Genomic DNA, 13,442 nt, shown 5'->3' on the forward strand with positions numbered 1-13,442 from the left:
CCCCCCCTACCTGGCATCTCTTTGGGATGGGACCCCCCCGTGGTGAGACCCCCAACATGAGATAGGACCCCCCAGGAGATGGGACCCCCAAGTTAGGATCCCCCATGGGATAAGATCGCTCCCCCATGGCAGGAGGTCACACCGGGACCCCGAGAGCGACACTGCCGTGGGACAGTCCCGTTCGGTGGCCGTGGGGACGCGGCCTCAGCCGCAGAGGCATCGCCGCTTCCCCGCCGTGGCTGTCACCGTCCCGACCCCGGCAAAGGTCCCCGGGAGCCACCGCGCCGCTCCCACCCGTGCCAGGAAATCCGGGGCTGGGCTGGGATGTCCTGTGTCCCCCGCCCGATGTCCCCGTGCCCCCGTGCCGTGTCGCTGGAAAGAGTGACGGCAACAGGGCACATCACGGGCAGCGCTGCCGCCGGCGGCACCCGGCCCTGGCAACAGGGACCTCCTGTCCCCTGTCCCTTGGCCCCCGTGCCCTGTACCCCGCTGCCTGTTCCCCGTCCCCATCTCTTATCCCCCGTGCCCGCCCCGTGCCCGCCCCGCAGCGGCACCAGCCCGGGCGCTGTCGTTACCCCCGAAGGCCACGAGGTGACGCCGTCCACCCAAAGATGCTCGGGGGGGTTGGGGGCGATGGGCGGGGACCCCCCCCAAGCCCAACCCCCGCGGCTGTGGCGGGGCTGGGGGGACACGCGGGGACTCCCGAGGGCGCTGCCGGGCTCGGGGGGCGCTTCCGAGCGGGACATCTGGGGGACCCCACCAGCTGGGGGGGCGCGGCGCGGGGGGACCCTCCAGCCTTTCTGGGGAAGGTGGGGGGGAACCCTTCAGCCTTGGGGGGACCCTCCCAGCCCTGTGGAGGACACAGGGGAGAGTCGGGGGGTGCTGACTGGACCCTGTGCTCAGCGCTGCCGGTGGACTCCCCCAGAGATGCCCGGGGGCCCCAGAACAGCGACTTCTGCCCCCCCCCCCCCCCCACTGCCCCAGTCCCCCAAACTGCCCCCTACAGTCGCCCCCAATCCATCAGCCCCCGGATTTGGGATTTCACAGGTCCCGGCCCGGCCCGGCAGCCCCCGGCAGCTCCAGAGCTCCCAGTCCCAGACTGGTTGGGGACTGGCCGGACCCGCCCCGCGCTCCAGCCCCGCTCCCCCGCTGCCCTCCCCGGCCTCCAGCTCCACAACCGGCTTTTCCTGCCGCCCATCCCGCTCCCGGCAGGGGCCAGCCCTGGCGACAGCCCGGCTGGAGGGCGACAGCCAGGCTGGGGACCTGCGGATGTCCCAGTGGCTCCTGGGGACCCTGGGAACCCTCCCAGGGAATCCCGGCACAGCTCCCAGGGCTGGGCTGGTCCCGGACACTTCTGTCCCCTCGGAATGAATTCCTCGAATCCCCAGCTACAATTCCCATGTGGGAAGTGAGGCCGTGCCATTCCCCAGGCCTCGGGGTCACGCTTGGCCTCCTACAGAACCTCCAGCTTCCCTTGGGGATCCACCTCTGCTCTGTTTATTTCTGTGTCTCTGTTTCTATTATTTCTATTTCTTTCTCTTTCTATTTCTGTTATTTCTATTTCTGATTGTGTTTTTCCTGTTCTTGCTCTTACTCCTATTCCTACTTCTAATCCTATTCCTACTTCTAATCCTATTCCTATTCCTATTCCTACTTCTAATCCTATTCCTAGTCATATTCCTATTCTTCTTCCTATGCATTCCTATTCCTGTTCATCCCTGTTCCTATTCCTATTCCTATTCCTGTTCCTATTCCTATTCCTATTCCTATTCCTATTCCTATTCCTATTCCTATTCTTTATTCCTACTCCCGTTCCCCTTCCTATTCCCGCCCCTTTCCCATTCCCCATTTTCCTCCCTCTTTCCCCGCAGCCGCGGCGTTGCCGGGACTCGAACCCTCGGCCCGGCGGTGCCGGCGTTGCCGGGACTCGAACCCGCGGCCCCGAGGGGCGGCGCGGTTCCCGCCGTGGCCGCCAGGCGGAGCCGTTGCCCCGCGCCGCGGAACGAGCGGGGGGGAACCCGGGGGGCACCGCGGGGACAACACCGGGGGTGGGTGGGGGGCACACACAGGGGACAGGAGGGGACAGCCCCGCCCGGGTCACGGACCCAGCCCCCTCCCAGCCCCCGGCTCCTCTCAGAGACCCCCACCCCAAAATATTCTTGCAACTCCGAGTGCTGGGGGTGGCCGGGGACAGCCGTGCGAGCGGCCAGGGGGGACCAGGGCTGGCCCGGGACTGCCCCGGCTGGGTGAGGCTGCTGGGGGTCCTTAGGGCAGCAGAGGGGTTGATGCCATGATGATTTCTTGCTTTTCTTTTATAGCCCTGTTACAGTTTTTTACAACTCCTGTATTCTCAGTGCTTTTTGCCTCCGTTCTTGGCCTTGTTTGTTCAGCCAGGAGACTCAACATCTCAGAAGCTTCGTAGCCAGGGATCAGTGTGCCCCAGACCCCAAGGTCCTCTCCAGAACACATTCTGTACACTGAGATAGAACCATCCAGGGAAGGCTCCTTGGGGAGCGGGGGGCTCACTTGAGCTTCTCATTGGAGAATCTTTGATAGATCTGCTAATTAGTAACACCTATAATGTTCTACCCGATCTTTTGGGGTGGGCATTGCGCTGTGCATTGGGGTGCATTTGACCTGGGCGTGTGCACCTAAGGATCCTTCAAATAAATACCAAGGTAAAATCCCTTTTCCCCTTCTAACCGTGTTTGACTCTTGATTTTAAAACCAGGAAAAAGCATCAGGGTCACTGAGTGGGGGTGGGAGAGGGGCACAGACCCCCGGGGGGTGTCGCCCCCGAAATCGGGGCTCGTCACTGCCCCGAGGTGCCCCCAGCACGAGGGGAGCATGGCAGGTTCGGGGGTACGTGGGGGTCCCCTGGGGCGGGGGGGCTCTGCCTGGGGGTGGCATTGGACTGGGAGCCGCTGCTGGGAGGAGGTGGGAGCTCGGGAGAAGTGTGGGGGGGCCATAAACCAACCCCTAAAGCCCTCCAGCCCCAAGCCCGGCTCCATCCCAGTCCCAAACCCCTTCCCTGCCCCCCCACAAACCCTCCTCCAAATAATCCCCCCGCAGCCCCAAAGGTCCCCTTGTAAACCGGCCTTTCCTGCCCCCCACAGTGTCCCCTGTGTCCCCAGGGCCCCCCTCCTGCAGACAGGACCCTGCACACTTTATTTACTCCCTCGCCCTCCTTCACCCACTCTTTGTTGTTTCCTGAGAGAGAGAAAGAAAAAAAAAAAAAAGAGAGAGAGAAAGAAAAAAAAAAAACCCACACAGGAGGAGGCAGGAGCCTATTTTGCCTCCCAGGCAATATTTCTGGAGCCAATCGGAATGCGCACCCACCCTGCCCTGCTCCCTAATTAAAGGCTTTAAGCAGGCGGCCGGGGCCGGAGGTTTGGGCACAGTCTCTCGGTGGCTCCTCGCGAAGCAGCCGCAGCGCCGGATCCCGCTCGGGGCACGCCAGGCCTCGGCAGCCGCCAGGTTGGGGGGTCCCCGGCCCGGGCAGGCAGCTGCCCCCTCCCCGCTCCCAGCGATGAGCGGCTCTTTCGATAAGAAGCTCTCCAGCATCCTGACGGACCTCTCGGGCTCGCTGAGCTGCCATGCAGCCTCCAAGGACTCGCCCACCCTGCCGGAGTCCTCGGTCACCGACCTGGGCTACTACACGGGCCAGCACGACTACTACCCGGGCCAGTCCTACGGGCAGCCCGTGGGCCACTACCCCTACCCCCAGTTCAACCTCAACGGCATCGGCGCCGCCGGCACCTACTCGCCCAAATCCGAGTATTCCTACAGCCCTTCCTACCGCCAGTACGGCCACTTCAGGGAGCAGCAGCTCCCGGCGCAGGAAGCAGGTAGGGATGCCGGGGGGACGGGGGTCGTGCCCATCCCGGTGCTCCCCTGGGGTTCCAGAGGGGGCTTTGTGTGGGATTTGTGTGGGATTTGTGGGGTTGTGCCCCCCTGGGCGTCCCCAGGTTGGGGACAGGGGGTTGCTGGCGGCTGTTGGGGCTCAGCCGCCTCCGCCGTTCCCGGTGTTCCCGTGGGGACGCAGCGGGACTGATCCGTGGGATGGATCCGTGCTGGATACAGAGTCCGGGACATGTCCCAGGGGTGTCGCAGAGGCTGTCCCAGGGGACGGGGCAGTGCCAGCACCCCGAGCGGGGTGACACCGAGCTGGGGAGGAGGTGGCTGCCCTGGGAGCCCTTCACACCTCACCCCGCGCCCTCTCCCAGTGTCCGTGAAGGAAGAGCCGGAGCCGGAGGTGCGGATGGTCAATGGGAAGCCCAAGAAGATCCGCAAGCCCCGGACCATCTACTCCAGTTACCAGCTGGCCGCCCTGCAGCGCCGCTTCCAGAAGGCGCAGTACCTGGCGCTGCCCGAGCGCGCCGAGCTGGCGGCACAGCTGGGGCTCACCCAGACCCAGGTAAGGGCTGAGCCACCCCCCCGACACCCCAAATCCCGGCCGCGGGCACGAGCGAGCAGCAGAGGGGGAGCCGCAGCCGCAGCCCCCCTGTAAATCCTGGATTTGGGAAGGGCTCTGTTCCCGGGGAGCCGGAGGGGTCTGGGGGCTCTCGGGGATGGAGTTCCCCACTTGCTGTGGGTTGTAGGGTCCCCAGGGCCGGGTTTCCCCGTTGGAACAAATCCTCTCTGCCGAGAGAAAGGTGGAGAGGACGGAGAGAGCAGGGAGAGGGGACGGAGCCCGGCCATGCCCCGCTCTGCAGTTTTGGGGTTTATCCCACTCCCTCTGGAGCCGGCCCCATCCCAGAGCTCACCCTGCCATGGGGGTTTGGAGCTGGATCCGGCACCTGGGAGGGTGCTGGGTCATGGCACACCCGGTGTCCCGGGAATGTGGGGCACCAAGTGCCAGCGACACAGGACGCTCGGGATGAGCGCTCGGGGGAGCTCGGGACGCCCCGTCCCGACGGCAGCTCCCGATCCCAAATCCTGCCAGAACACGGGGACCCGAGGCCGGACCGTGCTCCTCCTGCCCGGACTTCCCAAAGTTTCCCCCGGCTCTGGCCGCCCCATCCCGCTTGGTTCGGGCAGGGAGAAGGGATTTGGGGACCGGTTCCACACCCGCTGTCCCCGGCGCTGGGGTGGCCCTTCAGGCTGGACTGGAAGAGCCGGGACGTGCGGGATGGGCTTCTCCCCGCGAGCCGCCGGGATTGGGGCGAAGCCCTCGCTCTTGGGGTCGTGCCTGGCGCGGGGACAAATCTGGGGGTGGGAGGGGAGCGGGCTGGCCCCGCTGTCCCCGCAGCGTGCGACTCCCCCGCGCCCCATCGCGGTGCCCTCCCTGCCTCGGGGCCGGCGCCGGCGCCCTTGTGCCGCCCTTGGCCTTCCTCCTCCTCCTCCCTTGGGCGATGAAGCAATCGGGGACACTCGGCAAAGGGCTGACGGAGCGCGTCACCCGCTCCCAGAGGGACATCCTGTTTGGGTGACAACCACCGCCACCCCCGCCCCTCGCCCAGGGCCAAAGGCGTCCAGCGCCGCCTCGCCCAGCGCGGGGACGCTCCCGACGCCCGGCGTGTGGCGTGACGGGCTCCTCGTGACGCCCGTGTGTGTCCCCAGGGGGGCTCCTCGTGACGCCCGTGTCCCCAGGGGGGTCCCCGAGACACCCAGTGTCACATGGGTGCTGTCCACAGTGCACGGTGTGTCCGTGTCCGTGGTGTGTCCATGTCCGTGGTGTGTCCATGGTGTGTCCATGTCCGTGGTGTGTCCGTGGTGTGTCCGTGTCCGCGGTGTGGCCGTGGTGTGTCCGTGTTCTCCGTGACACCCACACCAGCGGTGACTTTCCACGTGTCTCACGACAACCCCGTCCCCAGGGGTTTCCTGCCACGCGCCGTGTGGGGTCCCCGTGATGTCCCTTCCCGCGTCACCCACGTCCCCTGTCCCTTCCTGTGCGCCAGTGTGTGGCCGGGGTCCCTGTGACCCCCATGTCCCTTACTCCTTCACGTGTCTTTGGGGTCCCCGTGACCCCCTTGTCCCTTCCGTGTCTCTGGGGTCACTGTCACCCCCGTGTCCCAGGTTGGTTCCAGCGAGCAGGGCAGTTCCCTGTGACCCCCACGTCCCTCCCGCGTCTCTGGGCTCCCCGTGACCCCCCTGCCCGGTGTCCCTGCAATCCCAACCACCCCATCCCCTGTCCCCTCCCCTCTCCCCATATCCCTCCCACCCCTCCATTCCCTTTCCGGGGCTCTGACCCTTTTCCCTCCATCCCGCAGGTGAAGATCTGGTTCCAGAACCGGCGCTCCAAGTTCAAGAAGCTCTACAAGAACGGCGAGGTGCCCCTGGAGCACAGCCCCAACAACAGCGACTCCATGGCGTGCAACTCGCCCCCGTCGCCGGTCTGGGACAGTCCCGGCGGCAGTGCCCGGACCCCGCTGCCGCAGCCGCTGCCCTACAGCTCCTCGCCGGGCTTCCTGGAGGAGCACAACCCCTGGTACCACCCCCAGAGCCTCAGCGGCCCCCACGGACCCCACCAGGCGCAGGCGGCCCCCCCGATGCACCACCCGTCCCCCGGGCCCCCCAGCACGGGCGCCGTGTACTGACGGGCACGGCGGGCTCAGAGACGCTGCACAGCTCCTTGGCCTCCTTTTTTCCCCCCTATTTTGGTTTTGTCTCCTCATTTTTTTCCTAAAAAAAAAAAAAGAACCAAAGGAAAGGACACCCCCGCGCACCCCTAGAACCCTCTCTCCTCGCCCCGCTCATCTCAGGAACCAGAGGACTGCAAAGGCTCCAACCCCTCCGCTCCCAGCGCAGGAAAAGGTGGAAAATCCTTCAGCTACTCTTTAATTTTCGAAGTTTTTCCGTCAACTCCCCCCCAGATAAATTCAGCCCCCGAAGAGCCTCATCCCAATCCCTCGCTGGAGCTTTGCCTGTTGGGGTGACCCCGCTGGGTGACCCCGAGCGCGGGGCGCAGCCGGAGCGCCCGGATCCCGTCGGGATGGAGGATCTGTGTCACCGCTGCCGCGACACGGGGGTGCCTGGCGCCACAGGAGCGGGATGTGCTCGGCCCTGGCTCCGAAATCCACAGAGTGGGAGCGATTTTGGGGGTCATGGACAGACACCCCACGGTAGCAAAGCGGGACCCTCATCCCAGTGGGAACCACCCGGGATGATGCCCAGACCAGAAGGTGGTGATTTAAAATTGAATAAAAACTATGGGGGGGGGGGGGTGGGGGTGGTGTGGGGAGGGAAATATTTTAATATTTAAGCAGTTTGGGAATGGTTTTAAGTTATTTTTTAGAGAGAAAAACTCGTGTTCACCTCCATCTTCTGGCAGTGCCTCCAGCTGTGGGGAAAGGAACGGCGAAAATGCCTCTTTTTTAAGGAAATCGACGACTTATTTTAAAGGAAAAAAAAATAACCGAGCTCTTTCCTATTTTTTAAGAGAATAATGCTATTTTTTTAAGCAGAAAGTGCCGTTTTAAGGAGTGTTCATAGTGTTGTACAGTCCCGGGGAATTATTTATGTTGCCTTCTATAAATAGGGGTGTTTTGGGGGGAAAAAAAGGGAGTGTACATAAGGTTCGTTTGTATAAAGTTGTTCCAAACCAAACCGGTTTCGGTCTGGGTTATTTTGTCCACATATATATATATATATATATATGTATTTTTTTAAGGAAAATCCCCCCCTGGTTGATGGGAGCCCCCCTCGGGACAGGGGGTGCCCCCGAGTGTCCTTTGCTGCTTCCCCAGGGAACCAAAGCCGGGCTGGAATTGTTCATTAATAAAAGCTCTGAATTTAAAGCTCCAAACACTTTTTTTCCCCCGGTTTCTGGGGGTGTTTGGGGAGCAGCGTTTGGGTTTTTTCCACCTTGGGAAATGTGGATTTAAACCCTCTGTCCCTCGGGCCCCGCTTTTGGGGGACAGCTGGGGGTGGGATGGCACCGGGTGATGTTGGCTCACCCCAAATCCCACTTTGTCCCACTGAGAGGGAATCTGGGGCAGGAAAAGGAATTTTTCCCCGGTTTTCAGAGTATTCCCCAAACGGCTGCGGGAACCTGGAGCTTCCCTCCCGCTCCTCTTACTGGGACCAGTGAACTCCCAGCCCTGAAGACTGGGAGGGCGGCTGTGCTGCCCCGATGTCCCTTTTGGGGACAACGAGGTGGGGGACAGGACAAAACCCCCCCGGGATCCCCAAATCCCTCGGGATCGATGCATTCCCTGCAGACACGGCGCCGTCCCCGGCAGCGCTGTGGGGTTGGGGCGCTCAAGTGACCCCAAAATAACCCAGCAGGGTGTCCAGGGCTGTGGTGGCCCTGTCCTGCTGTCCCCGGTGTCACCCGCATCGTGTCACACGTGTGGGGACCCCATCGCCCCCCGAGCGCTGTCCCCTCATCACCCCCCATGTCCGTGGGGACCCCAAACCCCCCCACGGCCTCAATTCCCCGGGAGAGGCTCCAGGGCCGGAGCACGGGACGTTCCGGGCTCTCAGCCCCCCCAAATGTGTTCCCACGTCCCCAAACGTGTCCCCACGTCCCCCATTCCCAAATCCACGCAGGGACAGCCTCCCACCTGGCACCCAACCCCCCCAGAAGCTGCACCCCGAGTCCCCATTCCCAATCCCATGGGAAGAGGAGCAGTCGGAGCGGCGCTGCCTGGGGCTGGGAGCTCTGTGCCGTGAGCTGGGGAGGTTTCGTTTCATTTTTTATTTATTAAAAAAAAAAAAAAAAAACACAACAAAAAAAGCCTAGGTTTTTTTCTTTCTTTTAGAGGAGGAGGAGGAGGAAAGCGAGCCCGAAAAGGCGGCGGGTTACGTATCCAGGGATTATGTAAATCCCGGGTGCCGCATTGCCCACGGCCAGGGGCGATCCCCGCTCCCTCCCAGCACTGCCTGCGGATCACGCTCCCCCGGCAGCCCCGGGAATGGGCGCCGGGAAAAGCCTTGGGATCGTGGAGCTCCCCCCGGCCCCCTGTCCCATCCTCGGGGCGTTTTCCAGAGGGTCCACCCGGGTTCCTGTCCCCCTTTCTCCCACGTCCAGCTCTCCGGAGGGGTCACCACCAGCACCTCCCACAGCCCTCCCAGCCAAGAATCCCCCAGAATTCCCAAAATGTGGCTGCAGGACCCCGAGATCCCTCCCTGGGGCCTGGTTCGGTGTCCCGGCACCTTCCCGAAAGTGGGATGGAACTGGGAATGGGATTGGGATTGGGAATGGGAGCCAGGGGCAGGATCCTCACAGGGGTGAGGACATCCCCCACTGTCCCCAGCATCCCTGTCCTGCCCTGGCACAGGCACAGGCACAGAACGACCTTCCCTCGTTATCCCAGTTATCCCAGTTACCCCTGATGGCAGCGGGGATGGCCTCGGACAGCTCCAGGATGGCGACACTGGGGACAGTCCCCTCGGAGGGGACGCGCCCGGTGGCTCTGGGCAGGACCGGGGTTTTGTGGGTCCCGCGGGAGGTGGCAGTGCCGGGGGTGGCGGTGCCCGGGTCCCCCCGCTGTCACCCCCGGGCCCAGCAGAGCCCTCCCAGCGCTCCTGCCCCGTTGCGACACCTGCAGCCCTTGCGTCACCCGGTGCCAGCCCCGGGAGCGGGGGCAGCGCCCGCCCACGGCCCGGCCTGGCAGCCCCAGCCCTGGAGCCGGGCCCGGCCCAGCCCTCGGCTCACCCGGAGCCACGCCGGAGTCACGGCCCCGCCGCCAGCAGGGTCCGGGATGGCCCCGCAAAATGGCACAGCGTCGGTCCCTGCGGGGCGTCTCTGTCCCCATCACGCTGGGGATGTCCTGGCTGGGGACAGGGAGGTGACTCCGGCTGCCCCCGCGGCCCGGGACGGATTTCCAGCCTGTGCAGGGAGAGGGAGGAACAAGGCCAGGGCCATCCCGGTCCCCCAATGGGATTTCTCCCGTCCCGCAGGTTAAACCCCACCGGAGTGGGATGCCTGAGGGTCGGGATGGAAGTGTCTCCCCCAGAGCAGGGACAGCCCAGAGCCGCGGTGAGCGTGGACGAGCGGAACCGATCCATGTTCAGCCGATTTATAGATGGGAGCAAAACCAATAACCGACAGAATTTATAAATTAATCCAGGCCGGGGGTCTGGGGACTCCCCAGCCCCTCCTAGGGTCCCCCCGCCCCCTGTCCATGAATGGGGGACCCGGGGCCGAGTCCTGTCCCACAGGGACGGCGCACAGGGCGCTGGGTCACTGCGGAGTGTGACAGAGCAGGACATCCTCGGGTTCCTGCAGATCCTCGTCACCTTCCTCCTCCTCCTCTTCTTCTTCCTCTTCCTCCATTCGCTGGGATCCCCCAGGGCTTCGCTGGGCTCCCAGTCCCTCGGGGGACAGCGGCAGAGCGTCCCCCTCAGTGTCCCTCAGTGTCCCTCAGTGTCCCTCCGGAGCGCTGGCAGTGTCACATCATGGGGGTCCTGGGGATGGTGTCCTGCGGGTGGGGCTGGTACCAGGCTCCGAAGCTGTTGATGTAACCCCCGGGGGCCAGCGGGGGCCCCTTCCCGGGCCCGGGGAGGTCCCAGAGCGGGGGGAGGCTGGGGGAGCAGGGGGACACGGCGGGGGTGCTGTGGGGGGGCTGCTCCCCGTCGGGGGCACTCGGGACCTGCTTCATGATCTTCTTGTACTTGGAGCGCTTGTTCTGGAACCAGATCTTCACCTGGGGGCAGAGAGAGAGGGGTGAGGGGGGAGGAAGTGGCCAACACCCCCTAAACCCTCAAAATTAACAATTGCAGCCCCCCCGGGGCCCCCCTTGAACCCCATCCCTGTGGGGCTCTGGGGCACGAACCAGGCCGGGAGCCCAACCCTTCACAAGCGGCCCCTCTGAGGCAGGGGGAGAATGTGGCGAGAGGCACCGGGAGGCCGGGGAGCGGGGCAGTGTCCCCAGGAGTGTCCCCAGGAGTGTCCCCAGGAGTGTCCCCCTGCCCGTGTCAGCCCCAGCCGCTGCCGCTGCCGGTGCCGGGGCCGGCCCGGGCTGCGCCCGCCGCGCTGGGGTGGTGGCCCCGCTCATTCCTCCCCGCGGTCCCCCCCGCGCTGCCGGCAGGTTCCCACTTGTCTCCTCTTCCCCGGCTTTATGAGCTCGCTTCGCCCCTGGCTCCGGGGCTGCACCGCTGCCGCCTGCCTGTCTCTCCCCATCGCCTTCAAAAACCCACTCGCCCCGTCCCGCGGCCCGGGGCCGCCCAGCGCCGGGCACGGCCGGGCCGCCAGCCAGGCTCCGGGGCTGGGAAAGTCCCGCTGCCGCTGGGAGGTGCGGGCAGGGGCGCCCCAAACACGAGCCCTGCGGGTCCACCGGCGCCAGCTCCCCCGCCGCGGCACGGCTCGGCTCGGCTCGCTTCCAGCCGGGCACGGCCGCAGCCGGAGCCGGCCCGGTGGCATATGGTGCGTCCCAGTGGCACATGGCACATCCTGGTGGGCACATGGCACATCCTGGTGGGCATACGGCGCATCCCAGTGGCACATGGTGTGTCCTGGTGGCACATGGCACATCCTGGTGGGCATATGGTGGATCCCGGTGGCACATGGCACACATCCCAAGGGGCACATGGCGTATCCCGGTGGCACATGGTGCATCCCAGTGGCACATGGTGTGTCCTGATGGCACATGGTGCATCCCGAGGGGCACATGGCGCATCCCAAGGGGCACATGGCGCATCCCAATGGGCACATGCCACATCCCAGTGGCACATGGTGCATCCCGAGGGGCACATCGCGCATCCCAAGGGGCACATGGCGCATCCTGGTGGCACATGGCGCATCCCAAGTGGCACATGGCACATCCCGGTGGCAATGGACAGCCCTGATGGCCATGGCCACCGCAGTGTCCCCCGTACCTGGGTCTGGGTGAGCCCCAGCTGTGCCGCCAGCTCGGCGCGCTCGGGCAGTGCCAGGTACTGGGTCTGCTGGAAGCGCTGGTTCAGCGCCTGCAGCTGCAGGCTCGAGTAGATGGTCCGGGGCTTCCGCAGCTTCTTGCCCTTCCCGCCGAGCCGCAGCTCCCCGTTGGACACGGCCAGGGGCTTCTCGGGCTCTGGGGACGGGGTGAGAGGAGCCACAATCAATCAAATGCACCAAGAGGTTAAAAAAAACACCCCAAACCCACCCCAAATCGTCCCTGGGGCTGCCGGGGGTGTCTGTGGAAGGGAGGGGGGATGAGGGGAGGGCTGCATCTCATGGCCCTTTAAACCTCGGGCGAAGCAAAAGAGGAGAGGAGGAGGAAGGGAAGGACGGGATCGTCCATCCAATGTCCAACAGCACGTGGGACACAGGCCTGGGCCTGCACCCGGCTGGGGGGGCCAGGCAGGGCTCCCCGGGGATGGGGGGCACTGGGATGGACCCCCTGCCCCGGGGGGGGTCACTGGGGTACGCTGGGGGTCCCTGGCCCAGCAGTGCCCGCCTGGCGTGGGCGAGCCCGGGGCACCCAGGGACCACCGCCAGGGCCGGGGGCTCAGCCGGGCTCGGGACCCCCAGGCTGGCTCGGGCTGCAGGTTCCTGCCTCAGCTTTTGGGGGAAACAGTGGGGAACAGGGGTGGAGCAGGGCAGGGAGCTGGGATTGAGGTGTGGGGAGAGGGCAGAGTCTGCCCGGCCTGGGGGGCACAGGCTGGAGGGTGTGGGCAGCTGGGGGTCCCAGGGGGCACCTGGGGGTCTCGGGGTGCAGCCGGGGGTCTCAGGTTGGAAGGTACCGGCAGCGGGGGATGATGCTCCCCATGCCCGGGGCTCCCCGAAGCCACCCACGTGCCCCCGGCGGGTCGGGGCGCTCTGGGAGCGGGGGGCCATCACCCCCGGCCCCGCCGGCTGCCCCCCAGGACCCCGCACCGAGCCCAGCCCAGCTCCGCCGCCCCGGAGCGCTTCCGACGGCTCCGTCCCGGCGCTTCCCGGCGCAGCCCCGGCTCTCCCGGCCGGGAGGGGCCCGGGGCGGGTGCGCGCCCCCCGCGCCCCCCTTACCTGTGTCCTGCAGCCGGGCCCCGGGGGCCGGGGCGTGCGGGGCGCCGGGGGGCGCGTAGGGCAGGTAGGGACCCCCGTGGGGCGGCGGGGGGGCCCCGCCGGGGTACGGGAAGTGCCCGGGCCGGCCGTAGGAGGAGAAGGGCGGGGGGTCGTGCTGGGGGTGGCCGGCCGGGGGGAGGCCGTGCAGGGGGTAATGCTGGGGGGGGCCGAGCTCCAGGAACGCGGCTTTGGAGGGGTCGGTGCCCAGCAGGGTCTCGGCCACCGAGCTCATGGTCATGGTGCGGCCGGACCGGGCCGGGCAGCGCCCGCAGCGCCCGCGGCAGAGCCGAGCCGAGCCGAGCCGAGCCGAGCCGAGCCCCCGCCGCCCCCCGACGGCTCCGGCTGCCGCGGCCCCGCGGTCGGGGATGCCCCGAGAGCCCCGCCCCGCCCCGCCCCCACAGTGACGTCACGCCCCGGGGCACCCCCTTCACCCCGTGCCCACCCCCCCCTTCTGTGTGGGACCCCCTTCGAGGCCCCCTCCCCCACCTGTGCAGCTGCGACCCCTCCCTGGGGCTGGGGGGACACCCCGGGC

The 13,442-nt window shown here is 65.9% G+C and overlaps 2 protein-coding genes across 2 annotated transcripts; one reads left to right on the forward strand and one right to left on the reverse strand.

The window, feature by feature from the left end:
* Positions 1-3,369: 3,369 nt before the first annotated feature.
* On the forward strand, positions 3,370-7,548 carry DLX3 (distal-less homeobox 3). The gene is made up of 3 exons (XM_042017558.1): positions 3,370-3,848; positions 4,227-4,417; positions 6,213-7,548. Exons 1-3 carry the CDS (start codon positions 3,530-3,532, stop codon positions 6,537-6,539), a joined length of 837 nt encoding a protein of 278 aa, XP_041873492.1. The 5' UTR covers positions 3,370-3,529; the 3' UTR covers positions 6,540-7,548.
* Positions 7,549-10,217: 2,669 nt separating this feature from the next.
* On the reverse strand, positions 10,218-13,222 carry DLX4 (distal-less homeobox 4). The gene is made up of 3 exons (XM_042017569.1): positions 12,872-13,222; positions 11,764-11,957; positions 10,218-10,592 (listed from the first exon to the last, which is right to left on the reverse strand). The coding sequence occupies exons 1-3, from the start codon at positions 13,146-13,148 to the stop codon at positions 10,338-10,340; spliced, it is 726 nt and encodes a 241-aa protein (XP_041873503.1). The 5' UTR covers positions 13,149-13,222; the 3' UTR covers positions 10,218-10,337.
* Between the last annotated feature and the right edge of the window lie 220 nt (positions 13,223-13,442).

The sequence above is a fragment of the Corvus kubaryi genome, unplaced genomic scaffold (genome assembly GCF_017639235.1).
Source record: "Corvus kubaryi isolate FWS band 111438036 unplaced genomic scaffold, C.kubaryi_AGA036_p1.0 123, whole genome shotgun sequence".
NCBI classification, from domain to species: domain Eukaryota; kingdom Metazoa; phylum Chordata; class Aves; order Passeriformes; family Corvidae; genus Corvus; species Corvus kubaryi.

Excerpts from the sequence above, each read along its gene's own strand:
- DLX3 (XM_042017558.1), top strand. The coding sequence starts at position 3,530 with ATGAGCGGCTCTTTCGATAAGAAGCTCTCCAGCATCCTGACGGACCTC. Across the intron at positions 3,849-4,226 it reads GCTCCCGGCGCAGGAAGCAG|TGTCCGTGAAGGAAGAGCCG; the intron begins GTAGGGATGCCG and ends GCCCTCTCCCAG. Across the intron at positions 4,418-6,212 it reads TGGGGCTCACCCAGACCCAG|GTGAAGATCTGGTTCCAGAA; the intron begins GTAAGGGCTGAG and ends TCCATCCCGCAG.
- DLX4 (XM_042017569.1), bottom strand. The coding sequence starts at position 13,148 with ATGACCATGAGCTCGGTGGCCGAGACCCTGCTGGGCACCGACCCCTCC. Across the intron at positions 11,958-12,871 it reads GGCCCGGCTGCAGGACACAG|AGCCCGAGAAGCCCCTGGCC; the intron begins GTAAGGGGGGCG and ends CCCCGTCCCCAG. Across the intron at positions 10,593-11,763 it reads TGGGGCTCACCCAGACCCAG|GTGAAGATCTGGTTCCAGAA; the intron begins GTACGGGGGACA and ends CTCTGCCCCCAG.